The following is a 24,161-nucleotide window of genomic DNA, read 5'->3' on the forward strand; positions in this document are numbered from 1 at the left end:
CGATATTCTCGTCGATTCTGGTACCCCTGGTATCAGCTGGCGCGCCTAGTGCTTCTGGTGCAGAATGATCGCGTTGAGAGATCACGAATCTACTTTGAGAAGGCGACGAATTCTTCGCAAGGGCATGGACGACCGGGCATGCAGCATTGACACACATGAAGTTGTACTGCACCTGGCTTAGTCTGGAACGGGTACTACTGTGCTGTCGTGCAGTATATCTCGTACCTAGACGAGTATCGTGAGGACCCTGGCGATCCCTCCTACTATCAATAACCTGGATCTCGGTACCCAGCTACAAAGCTATAAAGTAGTACGTAGCAATAACTCCACGTACCCTGCTGGCCTTACTAAGACACCGCTAGACCACCTGAACTGGGGATTCTTATTGCCTAGTCGTCAGCAAGCACACGGGTCGAGCGGGCTAGAACACCTGGAGGCGGGTCAGGCTGAACGCAAGATTATGCTCGCCGTTTATCACGCAGGGTCCAGTACTTCACCAATAAGCCCAGCCAGCTATCGTCAACCGAAATAGCTATTTTGTTTGGCGATTGATGATGGGTCTGTGCCACACGCTGGTACGCGTTTTGTCACGGAATTAAAGCCCACATGAAGCTCTCCTGTCTTGAGCCCGTGCGCATAGAATCCCCCTAGAAGGGGGTTTTCAGGTCACATTAGTCGCTAGCAGATCTCCCGTTATCGGGCCGGTAACGATCGTCATGAATCGAACCAGGCCCTAAGTTGAGATGTGCGGTGAGCCGGTCTTCAATTAGAGCAGGGACATGGAAATGAACGGCCCTCTCAGATGCAGAATTACAGTTTTGGCTCGCCATGGCGTCAATTCGAGGCATGGACTCGGAGATCCTCCACTGCTGACCACATAGGCAAATTGCAACGAAGTGCTAGCGGGCAAGAGCAGATTCCTTTGCAATTCCTTTGCGAATTCCGTTGACAGTTTTGGGCATCGCCGGCTAGTCTTTCAAGACTACCCAGTCTCTGATTTTGGGCTCGCCTTTTCTGTGCAAGAACTCAGGGCCAAGACGATCCAGATGAACGAGGTAAACGTTGCTCGGGATTAGCATAACCGACGTACATTACATGGCATGCACGGACTATGATTTTCAATGCACCAACCACCACTTGCATGCTGTAGATATTGGAGAAGAGCTAAGCCTACGAGGCTTTTGCTGTGGGGAGGTTATTGTACTCACTCCACGACTGGTATATTCAGGAGGCGATGGATATTCTGGAATGTGTCGGTCTCATGCTAGAACAGCCAGCATTCGAAGCCTCGACCGGGTGTTGGCGGTTTCACTGGGTCACACTAAATCTATCATGACCGGAGCAAATAGTCCAGTTATACTTTTGAGGCATATCAACAACGCTCTGGCGGATTGCTAGGACCCTTTCTCAAAGCAGCGCTGCAATACAATAGCCGACTTAGTGCAGATCACACCAGAGCCAAGGCATTTAATAGCCTCTATGTTGTTTTCAGCGCGTCGAATGGCAATGTCAGGACCAATCCCGACGGTCCGAAGACACGAAGGCTACAGGCTATATTCGAATGAATATTGAATAAAGATAAGGCGTCTCGGGCATTAGCCGAAACCCGAGGTGAGATATTTTACTTGTTCAAGATGAAGAGCAGTCAATTGATTACATAGCCATCTCATACCCCAGACGCACAGGCTGGGGATGATCGACGGATACCCATTCGAAGGCGGGGCTGGTTATTTCGCAAAGCGAAATCGTGTCATGGTGTTTGTTGATGAGAGAAACAAAAGAGTGATGGGCGGACGACTAGTGGGGGGTTTCGTGGGGAGCGGTGTGTCAATCCTTTGATATGTGTGGATGGCTTCATCACAAGACGACGCCATTATCAAGATGAGCAATGGAGACTGCAATGGGAAATACCACCCTACCAGCTGTAGCGCAGCACTATCCCACTCAATCGACATCACCCAACCTTAGGCGATGGCCTCTGGTATAGCAGTTTACGTTTTCATAATCAAATAGCTACCTTGGCAACAAGATTTTCTACATAGGTATTCTTCTTGGCCTCAATTGTCTGGCCTGGTCTGGAGTAATTACACAACATCCCTGTCATACTTTACCACACCTCCCCGGAATTCGGCTTCTTGACTCGCTCGGCATTTGGTCACCAGCTTTAAATTAAATCTTTAGACGTTAGTTGACTGGTCCATATGGCTTCCCTAAAAGGGGATCTCGTAGATTTCGGTTCCCTCTGCCTGCAGGTGATTCGACGTTGCTCGAGTCCAAGTCTCGTGCGTCGTCACGGGTCTGCTATCAAGCCCAACGCCCTAACTACCTTTGGACCCCATGTCCAAGATAGTAACTATTCCGCATCCTCAATCGGCAAAGCGATTGGGCACTCTCCCTCTCTGATAAACCACTGGCATGGGAAAACCACTCCATGCTGCTGTGTGTCTTATGCCGAGATGAAGCGAACGAGTGTCGTCCCATCCCTGGTGTGGTATAGCGTGGCTGCACCAGTGTGAACGTGTCGCAACACTGCTTGTCTTGAACCTCTTCTTCAGGCATGATGGATGTAGTATGTAGTCTCTAGCGTACTTTCATGCTCTGTTCTGCAGCACACCGTGATTCATGCATGATACGACTTGGTTCTCGATTTAATAAATAAAAAAAAGTTGTTGACGTGGAATCCAGCATGCAACATGTGCTCATGGGAATGGTGTTTGATGAAAGCTCATGATAACAAAGACCCTGCAAGGTAGTACATGTTGGTTGTGTCATGGCGAGAAACGTGTCTCAAGCACTACCATGAAATCTTGGCAACTTGGCTACGCAATCGATTACAACAGGTCCCATTCTTTCGGATCCTTCGTTTGATGTTGCATTGGGCTATCTGAGAGTGACTCGTGTATTTCCTTCCACCCTTGGTTGTGTGGCATTAGAGTTTGATTCAGCCTTTGTCAGAGGGTTTTGATATCATCAAGTCTTGGCTCATCAGTTCTCAATTCGACTCAGGTCGGTGAATAGCCGCGATAGCTACATACATGTTCTCAAATGCGTATAGAACCTTGACAATGTGATTCAGATGTCAGCTTTACAGCTAATGTACAGAATAGCTGAACCTTGCGACATGTAGACATTAAGCCCTCGAAATACAACCTCAAAAAACGACTTCATGACTTTACTTGCGTCGTGATATGACCTCGTCATCCCGTCCACTGCCTTGACGCTCTTCTTCCGACTCTGCTTGTCCGAGGCCCATCTTTCTACCATCAAAACGTAGTGCAGTTCTGTTGCTGCTTCCACTAGCAGGTTTCGTTCCTCTGTGTCGACCCGGTGTTCGTGATTCATCTTGACCTGCTTTACGCGCCCAGTCCGTATCAACCTTGAGTCCTTGAGGCTTCCTGGCCCGGTAAGAAGAAACAGGAAGGGTTTCAACACCTGAAGCAGCACGAGATGGTGTCTGCGGTTGCTGAAGTCGGCCGAGAGCAATGTTCAGCTGAGATTCGGTGGGAAGCGGTGGCACAGGTGGCGGGGGAGACGAAAAGAGCGGCTCAGGGGCGTCCTGGATGAAGTTCGTCCAGGTAACAAGACTTTCATTGCTCATGCGATTGACCACCGCTGGATTGTCCCGATTCGTGTGGTCTCCAAGAATGGTGCTCCCAAAAGAGCTCCTGCGGCCTGATCTCTTGGGAGATTGCTTGTCCTCAAGCTCGAGTTCTGCCTTTTCACGGAAGAACGCTACTCGCTTCTCCTTCTCCCGCTTCACTTCACGATTGTTCGATAACCAAGGTGAAACGCAAGGCGGTTCGGGCTGGTCATCATCAAACGGCCGCCAGGCCAACTGAGGTGAAGCCGGAGTTCGTGGTGTTCGTGGTGTTCCTGGTGTGCTGTAACCAGAACGCACACGCCTGCGAAGGACGCTACCGATTCCTGAAGGGGTCAACGGAACGGCAATGCTGCCCTGTTCTGATGGGGACGGCGTTCTACGATGAGCCAAGGCTTGTTCTCTCGTGGGAGATACGGGGGATTGAGCTCGGCCTTGTGTGTCAACTTCTTGTTTCGGAAAAGGATGTGTACTGCTAGGAGTATGTTTCGGTTTCGATCGCTGCTTTTGGAGCTTTTGAGATTTGGAGAAATCCCGTGTAGAGGTTGTCAGAAAAGGCTGAGCATTCTGCTGATCGAAAGTACCATACGAGGCTACCTGATCCCCTGATGCAGAAGAATCTCTGTGGTCTTCAATTCTGGCATGTGACGCAATCTTAGGTTTTCGTGGTGTTATTGCAATGGACTTCACCCACTCCTTGATCGAACTCTGCTTGTATCGATCTGTTTCAGATGCACCGTTGAGGTGTTTAGCTTTTGGGGTCGTGTCGTCCAAGCTTCTACTGAGTTGGCTTTCCTCGGGGCTGTGAAGAGGATATCTGAGGCGTGCTTGAGTATCCCGGAGATTAAGCATTACGCCTGACCTAGGAAATGTTCCATAAGTGATACTTTCACGGCGATGTTCAGGCGTGAATCCAGAGTGCTCTACATTGTCCAAATTGTATGAAGCTTGATGATGGAGTCTTCTGTTGGGTTGCGTGGGAGTGATGATTGTCGAAGTGGACCGCTGAAGACCTCTGGGTGTTGGAGTTGCGTTTGCAGCATTCCTGATATCGGTCCCCGAAGCACGTGGAGTGAGATCGCTTTCCGTTGCCGTATAACCGTCGTCGTCGTCGTCATTGGCAACAGCGAATTCATGGTCCACGGCGAGTGAGGTGTTGAGTCCAATCATCCCAAGTGAGGACGGCACATCGGCATTCAGTCCATTAAACATTCTCGACCATCTTCGATCATCATCCGTGTTCGCGCGTGGTCTCTGTCGGTTAATCTGTAGCGGCTCTGGTTTGAGTTCAGACAACATTGATTCTGCATCGATATCCCACAAGTCTGCTTTCAGTCCCTGGAGGGGCTTTTCCCAGGGACTGGAAATAAGTTGAGCTTGCCGAATGTTCTCGGAGAGGAGCTGGCCGCCAGAACCGTCAACGACACGCTTTGTAAGAGTCCCTGGCGTCAATCGGTCAGTTGGCTGGACTACTATAGGAAAGCGAGCAAGCGGACTACGCCCACAAATAGTATTCAGATGGTTTGAAGTGTCATCCATCGTCTTACCCTTGGTTCTCGGTGTGGCAAAGTCCAAAACTGACATGTCTTTTGTACAGACACGTGAAAGTTGTCCCGAGAGGGTGAGGTTTCCAGCATCATCCTCAGCCTTCACGTCAGCTTGGCCCGGAAATTCGTTTCGAGCTGCTGTTTCAAAGCTTTTATGTGAACCTGAAGAGCATTCTCCAAGTTCTTCTGTAGCTATATGAACACGAGGCCTGCCTTGAACCTCGAGTGCTGGGGCTGTAGGTGTAGGTGTATCTCCTTGGGTGGCCTTTTTTGGCTTGAGATTTGTACTCTTGTTGTCACCAACACCAACTGACGTGGCAGTGTCCGATTCTTCGTCATCTACTTCCGTTTCATATTCGCTCATTGGCCGCCAATCTTCAACTCTGCCGCCAGCTGGTCCTGTCTCTGTCAGTGCCGAACGGTAGAAATTGAGGCCGCATGGTAGTAGTGGACATTACCTCGATGTTGCATTATTGGATCTTTTCCTTCACGCGCATCAATAGAATTGGGGGCTTCAGTCTCTTTGCTAGATCCTTGATACGGGATTCCTTCATCGCTCCCCTTGAAACCTGTACTTCCCGGGAAAACAGGAAGGAGAACGGCTTCTCCGAGGTGCAGCGATAGACGCATGTGCCCGAAGTGGTCTTTGTCATCAGTGGGCTCTGGTGCTTTGTGTCCTCTGTTGGACTCTTCAACATCTGTATTAGGAGCAGAGTTGGCATCACCGGGAACTAGATCACGCTGAATCGTCTCGGGTATTCGAGGAATAATGAGGAACTTCTTGTATCCAGGGGTCCAATGCCACTGCATGTCAGGTCTCGGAAGTTCACATTCTCGGTTCTCGCGAGAGGCTGCAGATTTCTCCAACAGGTACATGCGAGCGTATTCCATGGGCGAGATCCGGGGTTTCGCAAGCTTACACACCAGTCGAGGGAGGTTCTCTCTCTCGGGTTCTTCTTGCTGACTGTGCGACTCTTCGGTGTCTTGCGCTGTAGACTGTCTGGGACTCTGTTCAATAACCTGTGATACAGAAGAGGCTTCATGACTGGTGTCATCAAAGCTTAATTTCTGATGATCTGTGCCTGCAAATGGCTCAAATTGCGGGACGTTGCCTGTGAACATCGGTGGATGCTTTCCATGGCTTGGCTGGCTTTTGTTGGAATTGGAAATGCACTCGTCTAGTGGTTGTAAATGCGTGTCTTCCAATCTTGTGCTTTCTGCCAGGGCAGGTTGATAGTGCTCTTCCTTTTTGATCTTGTCCAAAACGCCTGGTGCAAGATGCATTTTGAGCTTGTCAGGATTTGGTGCATGGGGGGAAGCCAGTGACACATCTTCATCTGCCTCATCTTCGCTGTCGACATCATACTAGTAATCTCGATGATCAACGAGTTCTGCGGGTAAGAGAAGACCAAGCTTCACTTGTTCTAGTGTAGTCATCTCGAGCTCCCGGGCTAAGGGGTGCTGGTAAAAAGAGGTTTTGGATAGGTCGTTAGGATAACAAGCAACAGGTGGTTGGCTGGTATCTCTAGCAAGGAGAGCGATGTCTGTCTTTGCAGCGCTCAGTTCTCGCCCGGGCATACCTCTTAGTAGGGGATGAAATGACAAAGGAGGTTGAGGGATCGTGGGCGGTGTTTTTGCAGATCCTTTGTTGTCAAGTGATGCGTTCGGCATAAGAACAGTGCTCTCGACCTGAATAAAATTGCGCTGTCGACCTGAGTTGCATGATGTGTCTGTAGTGGACACCATAGGGGAGTCGGCAGACACCGCATGATAAGATACCGTACCTGGTCTTTTCTCCAGCTTGTTCATAACCCTTAGAGAGAGTTCCTCTACCTTCTTAAACTCTTCACAGTAGCGCACCATGGCGTCTCTGACCCCTGTGTAATCAGAGATATCAGACCAGCAACGCAGTTTCATTTTGGTGACCTCCTGACGCTCCTGTGTGAAGCAATCCTCGGAAATGAGGTGTTCAAAAACTGCGAATCGAACGCTATCGCGGACGCCTGATGAATGCGGAGTCGGGTCTACATCATCTTCAGGCCCCATAAACACAGCTGAGGGCATGAGTGCGTTGAGTAGTGCCATGATCTGAGCGGCCTCCTTTCTGTGATTGGCATCTTTGGCCAGCTCCTCGGTCAGAATCTGAAATTGTCAGCTACTGTGTTGTATTCGTGGGGTAAAGCATATATTACGCATATCCTAAGCCCTCCGTGCATTCTTTTGAAGTTGGTAGAGGACGTCCGTTCAAGCTCTTGAAGCATTGGGGGCCATGTTTCCGAAGCAGCCTGAATGGCAACATCCATAGCTTCGATGAGACGAAGGCGGCGGATTTCTATTGCATCGAGGTAGCCTAGGCCATTCATTGCGAGGTCAAAATTGATGCCTCCGTCCTCAGGCTTCCGAAAGATGGTGGAAGCGACGTATTTGGCATATTTGCGACTGTTCGCATCGTAGTCGATACCTCTGGCTGCACGGATCGCTGGCCAATCCTTCTTGATTTGAGCTATAGTAGCTGTATCTTGGTCGAATGATACCAATCGCCTTTTTATCTGTGGCGCAAACCCACACTGCCAAGGGTCGAGGCCGCTTGTCGCGGTGTTCATCAACTCTTTGATGAGATGGTAACCACTCCCTAGCCACCAGGTTTCGAGGTCGGCGGCGTAGGGCGGCATCTTTGCAATGGTTGATAATAAAGGGCCTATGTCTCATACAGCGAGGAAAGCATGATGTGGGTACTGCGATGTTTGGATCGTAGTGACCGACGACTGAGGTTGACGAAGCGCCATGGAGAAAGTCTGTTATTGGCTATGGAGCGTTTGTAGTTTGCAGGCAGCAGTGCAGTTTCTCTGTTTAAGCGTTTGAGTTAGCCTCGCCATTGCAAACGGCGTTTGCACCCCCGCGCCTATGAGCGGTGACTTGTGGTTTTGGTGTTTGCCCATTTGCATTGTGGGTGATTAATATCAAGAATCGTTTTTGAGGCAGGTATTCACTATCTCGCCTTCCTTGTGTGAATCGAGGTGACTACACGAAAGTGTTATGAATCGCGTGCCAGTTTGTTGGTGGTTAAAACCTGTTCTTAGTAGGAGCAGATTATCTATTTTATAAGATCACCGTCTCGAAGTTGTTAACTGCAGCTCATGAGGTCATCTTGGAACCAAGAACTACGGTGACATGCATCTCAAACCCCGGGCAACCGCAACCCCTGGCCTGCTGAGTGCCAGTCTCCATTCAATTGACGAGGCCTCCTGCATTCTCCACTAAGATTGCATCGATTTTTAGACTAGCGCCAAGTATAGCGGACCCTCTCGCTGAAATTACAGGGGAGCTCTCGAAGCTGTCGCCGAGGATCTGGTTAAATTTGAGTGCCAAGGCCAATCGCGGCCAGTTTCAGGGCAGCTAACTGTCACTGTGAGGAACCGAAGCTAACTTTGTTTTCTAGTCGGGACCAAGCCAAGCTTGACAAGCTTGACTTGACCTGACCTGAATTGGTTCCCAAATTGTTTCTGTTTGGTGCCACGAATCAACCTCTCAATTCCAATTCCAACTCCCTTCTTTTCATCCTCTCCTTTGTTCTTTGGCATCGTTGTAGCTTTGAATAACTTCAATTCCCACGTCAATTGATTTGTGGACCTAATATTTATCCCCTTAGTACTAATATTCACTACATGTCAACAAATATGATCCTCCGACATTCAGGACGCCTGGTGCGTCACCTCAGCCAGCCTGTCAGCTCCTGGAACTTGGCACGTTCAGCTGGTCTTCAGGTTCGGCATTGGGGCCCGAACAGAAATCCCAGCATTGTCAGCAATGACAAGCTCCGGTTCTCAACCCAATCTAACAAAAGGAGAGGTATGTATCCAACACTTCTCATTCGCATTGTAACCCGGCAAGTTGGTCAATTGTTCCATCTGTCCTTAAGGCAAAAAAGCGTTTCACTGGTTCAAGATCCAGCACCCAAACATCGTGCACGCGATCGGTTTCCTGACGAAAGATATGTCCCTAAACACAGTATTTAGTCAGGAGGGAAACCTTCATTTATTGAGCCACTCCTTACAGTCGAAACTGGACCCGAACCATTACTAATGTTTCTAAAATAGATGATACTCGTAGCTGTGATGCCGAGGGCCAAAAAGGTCATAGACCTTCATCAGAGCCTTCACTTCTTACTAAAATGGGTGAATCCGCGGCCACAACCTTCGCTTCCATACTGGTTTTGGGCTTGGGTTTCGCTGCTGCAGGTTACATCTACCACAAGTCCTATAAATGGCTCGTCATTCAGAAGATGACACATGCTTTTGAGCCAGGTGACCCGGTCCTCGACTTGGCTGCGATCGGGAAAGATGTTCCTCATAAACCTGGTGGTAGCAACGAACACTGGATATTTCGCCCCGAGCAGGAGCGTGTTGACGCCATCGTCATGGGAAGCGTCGCAGGACACTACCACCTTTTGATAGGCGAGAAAGGATGTGGGAAAAGCAGTATGCTTATCGATGCCATGCGAAAAAACGACGGCGACGGTGTTGCTATGTTTGAAGCGCACGCAGACCTTGAGATCTTCCGCATTCGTCTTGGCAAAGCCCTTGACTATGAGTACCATGAGGATTATATTGGTGGGTATTTCAGTGAGAGAGGCCCTCGCGAGACTACGGCTCTGCTGGATATCGAACGTGCTCTGAACAAGTTGGAAAAGGTGGCTATGACGAAGCGGAGAGAAAGAGGCAAGCCTCTGGTGGTCATTGTAAACCAGATGCATCTTCTCCGCCATAATGACGATGGACGAGATCTGATTGAACTCCTTCAGCAAAAAGCCGAGCAATGGGCTGCTGCCAATATTGTTACAATGGTTTTCAACTCGGATGATTACTGGGTATACGAACGTCTGAAACAGCTGGCTACTAGAATGGAGGTTCTCCCCGTTACCGATCTTCCTAGACAGCAGGCTATATCGGCTCTCAAGAGGTATCGGCAGAAATATTGGAAGGAAGCTATTGATCATAGCATTCTCGAAGATGTCTACGAAAGGGTCGGGGGGCGCTTGAGCTTTCTCAATAGGGTAGCACGGAGCAGGGATATGATTGCCACTTGTGAAAGTATCAAGGACACCGAAAAGAAGTGGTTTCTCAACCAATGCTGGATCCTTGGTAAGGAGATGGACGACGATGTCATGGATCAACAAAAATGGGCTGTGAGTTGGAACAACTATCACTGTACTAGGAAACAATTTGCTAACTACCTAACCACAAGGCTGCTGCTATGAGTCTGGCTAAGGCTTTGGTCGACAAAGAAGACGATATGGCGAACCACGAGACATTTGACCCGATCGAAGGTCATAAGCTCCCAACGTACAAATTTCATATCGCTCAGCAAATCATGACGAGATGCGACTTTATTCGAGACCTTGACAGCTTGAACCTTTTCAGCATCACAAGTCAGGCAGATGTTCGAGCAAGCAGCGTACCAATGCATCGCGCGTTCAGAGAAATATGTTCCGAGCCTGGCTTTGACAAACACTTGGAGCTCACGATAGAGAGAATTGCCGCCATTGAAAGCTTGGGCCGAACCCGCGAGCTTGTCACCAAAGATTTAGTCCTTGGCGGCCAGTACGAGATGGAGCAAACCCGAAAAGGTATTACGATGAAGTTGAAGGAAGGAGAAGAGCCACAAGAAGAACAGTGGTTTCCTGGAGATGAGGGACCACCACACCGAGATTAACGACTGCATTCACTGTTTTGTTTGAGGGCATAGAGATATTATGAGCGAGATGAAGTAGATGGATATTTTGGGTCTTGATGAAGCGACCTGTACAACAACTAACCGCACATAAATAGATTTCCTTGACACATGTCGAAACAACATTGCACATGGCTGTATTACTACTAGTTTTTCTTTGTATCTTAATCAACAATTAGTACTTTCTCACCGATATCGAAAACAACATCCAGTGTATTATGCATGCAGTTTAGGTGCTTCGTATTCGTAGTAAACAGTGGCTTGGCTTGCTTGCACTTGCCTTCCTCCGGGGTAACAGAAAAGGGGTGAGTATGTGGGTCACGTGGACATAGCTTGCTTGTCACGACAACGCGAGCAAACATCTCTAGGTTAGCTGCGCTTTCAGTTTTTTTCGTGACGCCCCACACCTTCTTCCAATTTCACCTTACCCTACACGTCTTCCATCCGTGTGCTTCGAATGAGATAGGAATCATCGTCGCAAAGCAGCTCATCGATGTCATCGAACGGCACCGGTAACAGCAAGTGGCGGGATTTCCGGCTCGCGTCTACCTTGTTGTCCTTGATACCGGGCTCGCAGCCTAACACGCCACAGAAGCAAAACAACGACAACGGCGCTGCTAATCACGACCACGAGAACGAGCAGCAGCACGAAACCAAACACCAAAACGAGCTTCGTGAAGAATTATTTCAGTCACCCAAGGTGGCTCACGAGGACATGGAGGCTGAAAACCAGCTAATTGATGGTATCGGGGGTCTGGATAGCTACCCAGACGACGTCCAGGCCGGCTCAGATGATGGCGACCAGGAGCAAGACTTTGGCGTGCTCGAAATGTTCGATAGCAACGCGACACAAGCTCCTTACTCGTCGCAAATCAACACCGCGTCTTCAAACGAAAAGGCACCTGAGGCATTTATGACAGAAGAGCCACCCTCCGCCCAATCCCGAAAACACAAGCGTGAGAAGAAGGAGCGCAAACGAAAAGATACAAACGACAGTGCATCTCCCCAGCTGACCGGAGAGGATTCCTCACGCAAACAGAGAAAGTCCAAGAAAAAGTCAGCACAGCTGGTCGAGGTCCCTGACAGTCTTGTCAACGACATTTCATCAAACACATATCAATCTCTGCCTGGTCAAATTTCAGCCGTCGACCTTAACGATGACGATGCTGCTCCTGCTACGCAAACCAAACGCAAGCGCAAAACCTCCGACTCTACAGATGGAAAACGGCGCAAGAAGCACAGGTCTCGCGATGATGGAGCTGCTGCTGAATCTCAAGACAATGTGCCAGAAACACAAGAAGGTGCTCAGTCTGCATCGGAGGAAGTGAACACTCATGACCCCGAAGCTGCGTCGTTCTTGCGTACCAGAAACGCGTCCCGTCCAGGTGCCATCTACGACGATGTTGCAGAGGATACTCCAGGATCGCCAAGTGCTGCACGCCTTGAGACGCGTGATGCTCAATCCAGAGAGGGGAGTGCTGCTTATGATGAGATGGAGTTGGACGCTTCAGCTGCGCAGGAAAACCAAGACCAAGACGCTGAGCAACCTGAGTTCCTCCATTACAACAGACAGCAAGAACCACAAGTCGAAGATGTTGGGATGGCGGCCAGGCAAGCATGGGATGCCCAAGTCCGCAACGCACAAAACAACGTCGACACTCAGGACTCAGCGGAGCAACACGATGAGATGGAGATCCCTACATCTGCGCAACGCCCACACGCAACTCATGATGTGTACGATCTTCCTGGGAGCCCCATTCCAACGCCGAACCCGCCCAGTACAAACACAAAGAAATCGCGGTCGGCCAAGGCGAAGAAGGCCAAGCCAACATTTTTCGAGAAATCGCCATCCCCTGAGCAGGACGAATTCGCTCCGTTGCAATCGCCCGCTACCACGATGCCGGCTGCTCGAAAGCGTGCCAAGAAAGCATCGGGCAGAAAGTCCGACACCAACCGTAATCTCTTGTCCAAGTCAATGCAGGATGCGAACGATGAGCAAAGCTCCCAACGCCAAGGCCGAATGGATGGCCATACTAAGGGTCGGTTCAGCGATGAGGAGCTTAGCCGTATCGCACGAGCAGTCGAGGCATATCGTTCCGCCAACAATATGGAACAGTATAAACTGAACGAGATGATTCATACCCCCGGAGGCACAACCGCCAGTGATGAACACGCGGATCTTTGGGCACAGATATTCGAAACTTGTCCTGACCGTCACCGACAAAAGATCATCAACATCACCCGAAAGAAATTCCATAACTTTGTTGCTCGTGGTACTTGGACTACTGAGCAGGACATGGAGCTTCGTGATCTCATGGAGGTTCATGACAAGAAGTGGTCTAAAATTGCCGGTATCATCAACCGTCACCCTGAAGATATCCGAGATCGCTGGCGCAACTACATTGTCTGCGGAGAAATGCAGCGAAAGGATACGTGGGACGAACAGGAAGAACGCAATCTGACCCAGCATGTCATGGAGTCGATAGCCCATATCGACCCCAGTAATGACAGGCCCTACATGGACCTCATCGACTGGCAGGAAATCAGCAAGCGCATGGGCAGAACTCGCAGTCGACTTCAGTGTATTACGAAATGGCGAGCCATGAATATCAAGACTCATGGCAAGGACAAGTTGGCGTCTAATGCGCCCGACTCCTCCATTTCTTTCCGCCTGGAGAAGGCTCGCCGTCAACTCGCCGCCATGCCTGAGGAAGAACGTTACCGCCTGGTTATGGCCATTCATAACACGTCAGCGTCAGCCGAAGTCAAGATCCCTTGGCAGCGACTTGTCGACAAGAAATTCCGTGCTAGCTGGCATCGACCTACCCAGTCACTCCTGTGGCACCGCCTGAAGCAAACAGTGCCTGGCGGGGAAGGGATGGAACCAAGTGAATGCGCATCATATTTGATTGGTGTGTACAGCCAAACAGGCGAGCTTCCGAATGTCGAAGACGCTCTATACAATGATGCTGCGGAAACGGAATTCATGAGTACGATCCCAATGAACCACCTTCCTCACGGCCAGAACATGAGTGCCGTGCACGTCAACGACGGAGACGACGATGAGCAACAGCCTAATGAGTATGGGATTTCTGATGAGAATATTCAACCCGACCTGCCCATCGCTCCAATGGAACATCTCGACCCTGCTCCAATGGCGTCAATGGACTCGGTCACGCCAGTTGCGGATCTGGCACCTATGGACCCCGCCGAAATGGTTGACCCAGCACTCTCTGCGGAGCCTGTTGAAGCTGTTGAAGCAACGCCACTCGAAGAAAAGCAAGCGCACATCGAAGAGGAAGAGGAAGAGGCACCCGTTGCCAAGCCAGTTGACACTCCCGAATTCTTTGAGCCTGCACCTCCCAAGGCCACTCGGGTCGCTAAGAGAACAGGAATGGGCAAGGCGAAGGCGCCCAAGACCCCTCGAAAGGCGTCAGCTAGGTCTACTCCAGCCAAAGCTACTTCAACCAAACGAAATGCAAGGCGTGCCGCAACTCTTTCTCGAGACCCTATTGAGGATGATGGAGAAGCGCAGCTTTCCGCCCCTGGAGATGATAACTCCGAGGTCGACGAGGCAAAGGCTCGCAAGCGAAAGACACCTAGCAGATTCAAGTCTACTACTGCCGCCGATTTCTCTGTTGCCGATGACTCAGACAGTGTTATGGATGATATGGAAGATATGCCTGCCCGTATTGTTTGATCAGCAGTGGGCAACGATAGGGGTAAAGAGGAGAGAGGCGAATGAGGTGAAGATGTGGTAGAGTATTCGGAATCTGACGCACTTGTACAAATTATCGTCGACATGGCATTGGTATTAGAGCCGGCGTGCAATACAAGTTATGTCTTCAATCGCTAATATGGGGTGGTCTGGGGACGAGAAGACATGCCGCCGGCAGTGCACACAGCACTCCTTATATACAAAGGGTTATTAGTCGCAATACATCATTATAACGCTATAGTCGTCGTGGCCATTCCGTTACGTGTGCAGTGATATTTATAAGCATTGGAATTATAAACAAATTCTGGTCTCGTCCCTCATCAATCTACTCTAGCCATCTACTGAGGCCACCCGTGAAGCCATCGTAATCCATCAAACCAGTGCGATCAGCCCCCTTGGGCATAGGTCGTGCCAAACAACAAACGTATTCTCGACTCCAAACTCCATTAAATGTTTTCTTTGTGCAATCCCCTCGAGTCCTTGCATTTCCTTATCGAATCTCGGCCTCGCGCATGAAACTGGGGATAGAAAGGCCTCCCTCGCCAGGCTCGAAATGGGTAGCACCAAAGTTGTTGTGTTGGGCACGAGCGGCACCGCCATCAGCTCGGCCAGTGGCGTTGTCCATTAGTCCAACAACATCGTCGACGGGGTTGCCTTCACGTCCAGGGCCAAGAGCGGAGTCATTATCGAAAGAGTAAATCTTGATGCCGCGGAGATGGGTGTCTTTGCCGTTCTGATGATTTTCGAGAATCTGCATCTGGACGACCCAGGCGACGAGAGTATTTCCATCGGGATCACCACCGGCGCCGGCGATGGGGACTTGCTGCCAGCCTACGGGGTTCTCCATGGTCATTGTGGCGAACTCGATGAGGTTGTTCTCGCTAGTACCGGCCTTGAAAACGACCTTGGTCGGCGTGTATGACTCGTCTTCATTGTAGTCGACAAAGAATCGAATATCGCGGATGCCAACACGTTTGGTGAAGTACATAGTAAGCTTGTGGGGCTGAGGGCCATCAGATCTTAGATATGTGTTAGTAAAGTAAGGAAATCGAAGAGGTTTAGGTACACTTACTGCCAGAACTGCTTGAGGTCGTCACTTTTGAGCTCTTCAACTCCGTTGCCGGGTTTGTGGCTGCTGACGGTAAAGCGAGCGAGGTTGGAGATTTCCTTGAGACCGGCAGTAGCGGGATCAAAAAGGGGAGCGATATCCTGGGCTTGCTCTTCATCGTCCTCGTCGTCCTCTTCCTCTTCGGTGTCGTCATCATATTCCTCTGCAGAAACGCTCTGCTGATCAACTCCTGCATTCTCCTCCTCGGCAGCATGGTTACCATTGAAAGAAGCGTCGATGTGATCAGCCATGGCAGCTGCTTGTGCTAATGCGGGCATTGGGCGAGCGCGGCCATTAAGGATGCTGTCATCGGGCTCCGGCTCGGAGCTGGAGCCGTCGTAATCGACGGGAGGCATGCTGAGTCGCGGGGGGCCTTCGGCAAGTGTTGCTACGAGGCTGTCAATATCGCGTCGCATTTGCTCAACCATCATCTCGCCGAGGGTTTTGACGTTTTCTTGCGCAGCGTAAAGAGCGGCACCACTGTTCTCTCTGTCTTCAACTTCGCAGGAAGGGAGTGGCCTGAAAATCCGCACGCGCTTGCGAAGCAGTTCGCCATTCTTTTGTTTAAAAGGCAGTTCACCGAGAGGAACTCGATCCATGCGGCCCTTGCGAAGATAAGGGATATAAGGATGACTGTAGGCAGAAAATGAATTCCGCTGAGGAGGCATATTTGCGGAATAGATGAGGTCGCCGGGTGTAGAAGGGGAAGAGGCGCGCTTGTGAAATGATACGCTGTAAACGGTAGTGAAAGGAAGATATTCAGGAAGAGGATGCTGTGGAAGATAGAATAAATCGAGATGTGCAGTTTTGCGGTTGTGAAGGATACAGATATGATGAGACGGCGAGAGTGTAGACGATGGGCTCACATGGGGTTGAAGTGCACAGCTAAAGTGCCCGCAGGTTGTGTAGTAATTGGCAATCGGCATCAGGTGGCCTAGCTTGACGGAATGAACAATAGTCAAAAGTATACCATCTTGAAGATATGCGCAGTGCAGGCAGCTGCCGTCACTTGGTGCCAGCTGCCATGGACTGTCATGGAACTGCCAACTGCGAACTACCTGCAACTAGCAGGGCCGCAATTTAGTGCAATACCAAAGAAAAATAGCAGCAAGCACTAAAGTGCACGATTCAAAAATTCAACTTACTTGTTCTATAGAGACGAAATGGATTTTGAGGTGGTGCTCGACGCCTTTGCCGGTCAGGGGGCTGATCAGGTGTTCGATGGAGAGGAGGCCCGTCAGGAGTTATCATAGAAGCACCAGCTGGTGATGCTCCTTGACTTGGCTGCAGTCTACTTCTAGGAGCAGGACCACTTGGAGTAGCGGCAAATTGAGGTGCTGGGGATGAGGTTATCTCGGACTCGGCAGGCCTCGGGCTCGAGGCTGCGTTTGCATGCGCACGAGGATGAGCATTTGCATTTGTGTTCGCATGAGTGGCAGCTACATGACGAGCTCTTCTCGAACCACGTGTAATATCCATGCTTGCTAGCTATTATATCTGAATGGCAATGGCAGTCACTGCAATTAGCTTATACCAGCACCAGCAGGACTTAGAGAGTGCTGTGATATACAGAGGACAGCCCTACAGGTACTAAGGTAATCAATTAGACGCGCTTGCGGTTGTATCTAGGGATGGAAAATGTGATGTGACTGGATGGAGGAGCGCGCTGTCACGTGGTTTCTATTCCGAGCACCTTCCCTGAGTTCTGGTCTCAGTTTGGCTTAGCTCGCCCAACGACTGACTCTCGCTCTTACTCTTAATCTGACTGACTCTCAGCTTTGACCTGACTCGACCTGAAATGGCCTGGGCGCGTCTCAAATACCGGTAAAATCTTACTTGCTTTTTATTTTCAAAAGGAATAAGGAGTATCAACGCCAATGAGTCAATGCCATCACTTTGCAGAATCGTACGATGAAGCAGTCAAATTTCTTCATCTGTTCGACTGGCATCGGCAATTCCTCGTCAAACTTCGGGCTCTAGTGAGTCTGAACCGACCTCTCGTCTTTACACCCAAGCGACGATCTTTCCCCAGGTTCCTGGTTGCAATTGCAACTTGCAGGGTCATCTGGGATGTTCTCAACCCCCGGCTGAACCAGGGTATCCAGCCTCTTTCTCATGGGCTGTGACCCCACACCTCGAAAAGAAAAGCTTCCAGAAATCTTGGTAGTTATGGATTTTTGACACATGCAAACTATTGTTAGCCAAAACTGCCCATCACTGCCATTTTGATGGGACTGCCAAGTTTGAAGTTTGATCCCCTGGTGGATCGCGTCATTCGCCTCCCTCCTTTTCGGAGTTGAGTGCTGAGTTGTCGTTCCGCTGCGCCGCTGGCTTACATCAAACAGGGAGGTTATCTCGGGGACACTGATGACGAATGTACCTACACCACCATCTCTCTCCAGTGATCTTCGATACCGTTACATTGAAACAATACGAAGTGTTCCCTAATCAATTGGAAAAGGCATATTTTCCCGTCAACCCATCCAACCGCCCCCACGACAACGCCTTGACCATGCCACTGTAAACCTATTCACTAATACAGGCACGAGATCTCCTGGAAATTAGATCCCGACTCGGGTTCTGAGATGGAACGGATATACCGAAATAACTTCAGCCCTTACCGTTCTGGCTAAACGGCGACGCATGCGAAAGATCGTCTGATTTCACCTTTAGTGCAGAGCCTAGCAACATGAAACATCGCTTTATGGCCTTTGCGTTGAACAAACTCCTTCTAGTCGCTGGCTAAAGACGTTTGCAACATGCACGGCCTACGTATGTCGAGTCGTGTGGACCACGTCGCCAGCCTCATCTACAGCCATCATCCCGGCTCCGATCTCACGGACAAGCCTCACATTGAACTGTTTCATTGGTAACGATCCGAATTCTTGGTCCGCGCTGGCACCATCGTTGAGATCCCCGTGCGTCATTCTCGTTTTGACTCAACTACCGGCCTCCCCGTTGGCCAATTCGGCTGACTTATCTCCAGGGTCCTCCCATGTAACTAGCCCTTCAATGTCTTTCACAAGATCCAAGCTTTTGGTCCTCTTTTTGCTTCTGTCTGTCTAAGTCGACGTTTCTATACCGCTCGTCTCAGCTTGTTCGACTTCTATTCGTCCTCAAGGCCTCAGCGTCCCTCAGCGCTCAACTTACATACCCACCATCAGTGCCATCCCGACGATGTCATTAGCAAGGATAGCCTCATTGAATCATAGTCGAGGCAGGGTAACAGAACACTTGGTGGGCCTTGATGATCCCTGGTGATCTTTGGATTTGGTCTCGCTAGTGAGAAGTCTCATCAGCATAAATATCTAGACATGGCGACTGTTTCGAATAGCGATCAATCAGCAATCAATCTCAATCATTTTACAATACTTCTCTGACTACAAGAGAGGAGATCTCTCATCTTGGGTTTTCATCTGAATCTTTTCAATGTATCTTGACCCTCTGCCTACTATTGCATCAACTCTCACATCTTCTTCGTCCGACATGTCCTCATCCATACTCAATAATCGCTCGGCTCGCAGTACGCCTGCCGGAGCCAACCCTGCTTTCAACCCTCCCGCCGAAGCCTCCAGCTCTTCGACCCAATCTGGAGTTCCATACATACGGGAAAACTCTCCAGAGGCTGAGAGCATACCTTCCAACCCAGCTATGACACCTATCATCACTCATGGGGATAGCCTCGCCTCTCCCGGCGGCCGAAACTCCGAGGCCGATACTGTCGTGCCTCTCCAGCCTGCCGTCAGTCAAGATGCTATTCGATCTCGTCCCGGTTCTCGCACCGGCAACTTTGTCACACCCAAAGCGGCTCGCTTCTCTCAGGATGGTGCAGAGCCAATAATGCAATATTCAAGCGGCTCAGTAAAATCTGCTCGTCGCCGCACACGTGAGCGTGAAGATTACGACTTCGACCAGGCTGCCGACTATGCTCCTATGAGTGAATATGAACGCTATTACCGCAACGAAGGTCGTAATGACCGTGATAGGTACACGCGAAGGGGTCCTTACCCACCTCCTACATTCATGAACCGTCGTCGAGCACCCCCTCTTGACTCGGACGAGGAGTTTTACAGCAGTGACGACCCTCGTATACCTCCCAACGACAGACGGAGGATGATGGATGAAGAGGCAGGCTACCCTGGTCGACCTCATGCTTTCCGACGCACTTCGACTCTCAACGGCTTCAACATCACCACAGGCAAGCTTCAGTGGAACGAGCTGAGCCGACAGGAGAAGTCCGAAATCATGCGCCTTCCATTGACACAGTGGATGAACTCAAATTTCAAGAACCACTTCGTTGCTGGTGTGGGAGAGTTTATTGGCACCACTATGTTCCTTTTCTTTGCCTTTGCTGGTACAGAGGTCGCCAACATCCAGGCTGACACCAACAACAGGACTACCACAGGTGAATCCACTGGTAGTCTCAACGTTTCCAAGCTCCTCTACATCTCTATCATCTTTGGTTTCTCTCTCATGGTCAACGTCTGGGTCTTCTTCCGTATCAGTGGTGGTCTGTTCAACCCTGCTGTCACCATGGCCATGCTGATGGTCAAGGCCATCAGCGTCACAAGAGCCATCGTTCTGTTCCTCGCTCAAATCCTCGGGTCTATGCTTGCCTCTGTTGTTGTACGCTACCTCTTCCCTGAAACATTCAACGTTCGAACTACTCTTGGTGGCGGCGCATCTCTGGTCCAGGGTGTCTTCATCGAGGCTCTTCTTACTGCTGAACTGGTCTTTACTATCTTCATGCTTGCCAAGGAGAAGCACCGGGCCACTTTCATTGCTCCCGTCGGTATTGGTCTGGCTCTTTTCATCGCTGAGATGGTCGGAGTCCAGTTCACCGGAGGTTCTCTCAACCCTGCCCGCAGCTTTGGTCCTTGTGTCATCACCGGTAGCTTCGATACCGAGCACTGGATCTACTGGGTTGGACCCGCTATCGGTTCTCTGATCGCTGTGTGCTTCTACTGGTTCATCAAGACCCTGGAATACGAGATGGCCAATCCTGGCGCCGATGGTGACGATCTCAACGACCCTACCAAGAACCCTGAAAAGCGAGCAGAGATCCAAGCTTCCAAGCCAGTGCCCACAGCCGCCTTTGGCTCTGGCAAGACCGCTTCTATTCTCAGTTAGTGTTTGAGCTTGTTCCAACATGACTGCAATGAACGGAAACGATAAACATGATTCATGAATATAACATTTCAGGAAACAGAATGCGATACGTGCCATGAAATTTAGTATTATGGCACAAGAATGTACCCAGCAAGAACTTGGGATCAGTCTAAAACAGGAAGATTGTTGGAGTTAGCTTTGGCGTTTCTATTACGGGAGTTATGAGTGTTGTAAATACGAATATATATATCGATCTACTTGTTTGAGACCATGGCCTCGGCATCATCACCACCAAAATATCCGTGATAGTTTAAGCGATCTCATTGTAGCTGAAAGCGGCATCAGCCGGTGAAGATTATGTTACTTTATCGGTTAAACATGACACGATACATGGATCGCTATAACAAGGCCCGTAACAAGCTTGAAGTCATGATGTGCTCAACAAGTTGTCAGGAAGAATCTACTTGAATGCCTGCGAGATAGCCTCGTGATCTCTGTCAACACGTACATAGATTGTTATTGTTGGAACTGAGTTTTTGACTTCGTTCTGTTCCAGTCAGGTGCCATCTCTACCAGAAAGTTGACACGTAGAAGTCTCCAGAATCAGCTGGTTACCTTGGACATTAGGCTAACGCCAGACTGAGGCAGCATTGTCCTCTTGTTTGCACTGGAAGTGAATTAGGTGGGTACTGTACTCAGTTGTCCCCGTAATGTGGGATCGTAGTGGTTCAGATACTATTAAAGTTCTCTTAGGAACCAGTCGGACATGTCCATCAGATTGTGTCTTTCAGCATAGCTTTCACATGATCAGAGGAATATCATGATGCAGATTACCTGTCTCTCTTCTCAAATTGTGTATCTTGATGATGCAGTAGATGCTCAAATCTAACAGGACATAGATATCCTCTTCCAAGGTTTTCAGCCCTATCTGGCCAATATCATGCCCCTGAATGCCCAACAAGACTGATATCTATATATCGGGTATTTGCTCTTCTTGTCTCCCAGCCTGAGTGATCTCTATGCCGATGTCTCATATCCTGAATCTGATCGCCCCATCATCTCTATGAGTTCCAACAGCTCTCGCTGCTCGCGCTGGCGCAATCGACGAGATCGCAGGGCGTTCAGGCCGAAACAAACGACGAGGTACGAAAAGGAGAAGCCGATTATACCACCCAAAGCGCCGAGTACGAATCCAGCTGCAGCATCGCGGGTAAATGGAGCGTGGTTGCCAGGTTGTAATGTTTCGGTGCTATTGTGTGCCATGGCTGCTGCTGCTGCTGCTGCTTGGCTCGGTGGTTTCGCGATACTGAAGAGTAAGCGATCTCTTTGAGAAACTGTTTGTTGGTGACCAAAATAACTCTGTCTATTTTCCAGATTAGTTTTCCTTCTCGAGATTGACGGTTTATCATGGCAGGCTCACAAACGCAGTGTTGAGAGGATGCAGCAGATCTTAGCAATATTTCCTCTATAAGGTTCTAGGGAATAAGCTTCCTCAAAAATCAATATACTTTTTTGATGGAATATGGAGATGTTTCGTAAGCTATGCTGTTCTTCTGGTAGCAAAGAGGACGTACGGTTGCGCAGTGCTGTTGATATGCAGTGAGGTGGCAGTGGCAGCCAGCTGGCTGTTCATTATGAACAGCGCAAGAGTGTAGCAAAGGCTAATTGAATACCTGCACTGGAGATCCTTTGACTTTGACAGTTTACCTGGTCACTTGAGCGTGATGAACTGCGTATGCATCGATTGTGAATTAATACTACGTCGGTCGGAGCTGGTTATTGCTGTCCCGTGTGAACTCAGTACATGCTCTCACTACAGAATTAGTATAAACCACTGACTGGGTTTGCCCTTTTTCACTATCAAATGCAACGATACTAAACTTTATGTGCAGCAACAAGATATGAATCCTAAACCTATCATAGCTTCAGGAACTTAGGTATAGTTCAGAAAATGTGTACCCTGATAGTTAGACTTTATATCAAGAGCGTGAATCTTGCAGCGATTGCTTATACGTTTCTCTACGTAGACTTACACTCTAAGCCGAGAGCTGTCTTGAATCTTGCATTTCAATATTCTGCCTTCATAATTCCCAATTGAGGAACTCGGTATAACAACTTCACAAAGAAGCCCCGTTGGCTCAGTGGTAAAGCGTATCACTAGTAATGATAAGATCACTGGTTCGATTCCAGTACGGGGCATATGACTTGTTCTTTTGCTCCTTTTTGCTATTGGAAAGCTTGTCGTGATGTCTTTTTGTATAAGATGCTCAGGTGTGGTGTTGAGTTTGAGTTTAATTTACTTCTATTTTTGGGCGGCCACACACGTGGTTGACTCGTCATGAGTGTGGTAAGGCAGGTACTTAAACATACGCTCGTCTGTAATCACCATGTTCTCACCTATAGTGATTGTCTACTATTGTAATATTCATTTGACCCTTGCATGCATGTCTGGATGAAATGCGGTTAGTTTCATGTTTAAATAGCAGAGCAACCATCATCGGGATGACCGAGCTCGGTTCGAGCCGTTCAGTGGAGATGACATGCGTGGTGAGCATGGAAAAGTCTCGTGTAGCTATCATGCGGTGTAAACCTACCCTGAACTGAGATAAGGTATTTGTGTTGCTGGATGATCTGGGAACCTGTGCAACTGACTGAGAGATACCAAGCCATATACTCTGTATAAGTTCTAATCATGGGAAATCGTCATTCATTGTTGATTGACAGGCTGAACGTTGTTGTCTTGTGACTTGTTTCAGTACGCTCAAACTCAATTAACCGAAGTCGTGATGACTTCACGAGATGTTTCATTTCAACGAAAAAGCGGAGCCAGGTCAGCCAAGAAAATCGAACATGAAAGAAGGAGTCAAAAAAGAACATGGCAACGACATTGGACTTCACCGATCTTTGTCGCATTAGATAGTGGCGTATGCATTTGGCTCTGAACTAAATGCCGTATCCTGAGGACCTTGCGTCTCGAAATATTTGTGGCAACTAAGTATATTAGCACGCGACACAAACGCAGATAGACGTTGGCTTCCAAATCTCAAAGGAATCTCAAAGGAATAAGGCCCGATATAACTGCATTCAATGGCGGACTGAACTCGACAAGGATCATGAAAGAAACCCCCCATCAAATACAGGCTTAGGCACAGGAACAGTAAATTAAAGTTGATGTCATCCGCCCACTCGGCCCCCTTTTCGCTTGGGCATGGTCATTAATTGATAATGATGGGCGCTGCCGAGCCAAGACTGTGTAAATGAGTGGAAATTTAACGAGATGGAAGATCATCGAATACAATCAATCAACTGGTAGTCATTATCTTTTTTTTTTTTTTTTTTTTTTTTTGCATT

The 24,161-nt window shown here is 49.3% G+C and overlaps 6 protein-coding genes across 6 annotated transcripts, besides 2 other annotated features; 3 read left to right on the top strand and 3 right to left on the bottom strand.

Moving 5' to 3' along the window:
• Positions 1-3,172: 3,172 nt before the first annotated feature.
• On the bottom strand, positions 3,173-7,817 carry FPSE_08859 (uncharacterized protein; the record flags this gene model as incomplete). The annotated part of the gene is made up of 5 exons (XM_009261977.1): positions 3,173-5,040; positions 5,146-5,544; positions 5,604-6,510; positions 6,565-7,287; positions 7,338-7,817. The coding sequence occupies 5 exons, from the start codon at positions 7,815-7,817 to the stop codon at positions 3,173-3,175; spliced, it is 4,377 nt and encodes a 1,458-aa protein (XP_009260252.1).
• Positions 7,818-9,316: 1,499 nt separating this feature from the next.
• On the top strand, positions 9,317-10,857 carry FPSE_08860 (uncharacterized protein; the record flags this gene model as incomplete). Its single annotated transcript, XM_009261978.1, has 2 exons — positions 9,317-10,330; positions 10,390-10,857. 2 exons carry the CDS (start codon positions 9,317-9,319, stop codon positions 10,855-10,857), a joined length of 1,482 nt encoding a protein of 493 aa, XP_009260253.1.
• A 511-nt stretch (positions 10,858-11,368) lies between these two features.
• FPSE_08861 (uncharacterized protein) lies at positions 11,369-14,575 on the top strand (the record flags this gene model as incomplete). The annotated part of the gene is made up of 1 exon (XM_009261979.1): positions 11,369-14,575. The coding sequence occupies one exon, from the start codon at positions 11,369-11,371 to the stop codon at positions 14,573-14,575; it is 3,207 nt and encodes a 1,068-aa protein (XP_009260254.1).
• A 508-nt stretch (positions 14,576-15,083) lies between these two features.
• FPSE_08862 (uncharacterized protein) lies at positions 15,084-16,369 on the bottom strand (the record flags this gene model as incomplete). Its single annotated transcript, XM_009261980.1, has 2 exons — positions 15,084-15,612; positions 15,666-16,369. The coding sequence occupies 2 exons, from the start codon at positions 16,367-16,369 to the stop codon at positions 15,084-15,086; spliced, it is 1,233 nt and encodes a 410-aa protein (XP_009260255.1).
• A 2,818-nt stretch (positions 16,370-19,187) lies between these two features.
• On the top strand, positions 19,188-20,831 carry FPSE_08863 (uncharacterized protein; the record flags this gene model as incomplete). Its single annotated transcript, XM_009261981.1, has 1 exon — positions 19,188-20,831. One exon carries the CDS (start codon positions 19,188-19,190, stop codon positions 20,829-20,831), a length of 1,644 nt encoding a protein of 547 aa, XP_009260256.1.
• Positions 20,832-21,827: 996 nt separating this feature from the next.
• On the bottom strand, positions 21,828-22,443 carry FPSE_08864 (uncharacterized protein; the record flags this gene model as incomplete). The annotated part of the gene is made up of 2 exons (XM_009261982.1): positions 21,828-22,173; positions 22,385-22,443. The coding sequence occupies 2 exons, from the start codon at positions 22,441-22,443 to the stop codon at positions 21,828-21,830; spliced, it is 405 nt and encodes a 134-aa protein (XP_009260257.1).
• Positions 22,075-22,095: a microsatellite.
• Positions 22,444-24,131: 1,688 nt separating the features above from the next.
• Positions 24,132-24,156: a repeat region.
• Positions 24,157-24,161: the final 5 nt, after the last annotated feature.

This window comes from Fusarium pseudograminearum, chromosome 3, assembly GCF_000303195.2.
Source record: "Fusarium pseudograminearum CS3096 chromosome 3, whole genome shotgun sequence".
In the NCBI taxonomy this organism is placed as follows: domain Eukaryota; kingdom Fungi; phylum Ascomycota; class Sordariomycetes; order Hypocreales; family Nectriaceae; genus Fusarium; species Fusarium pseudograminearum.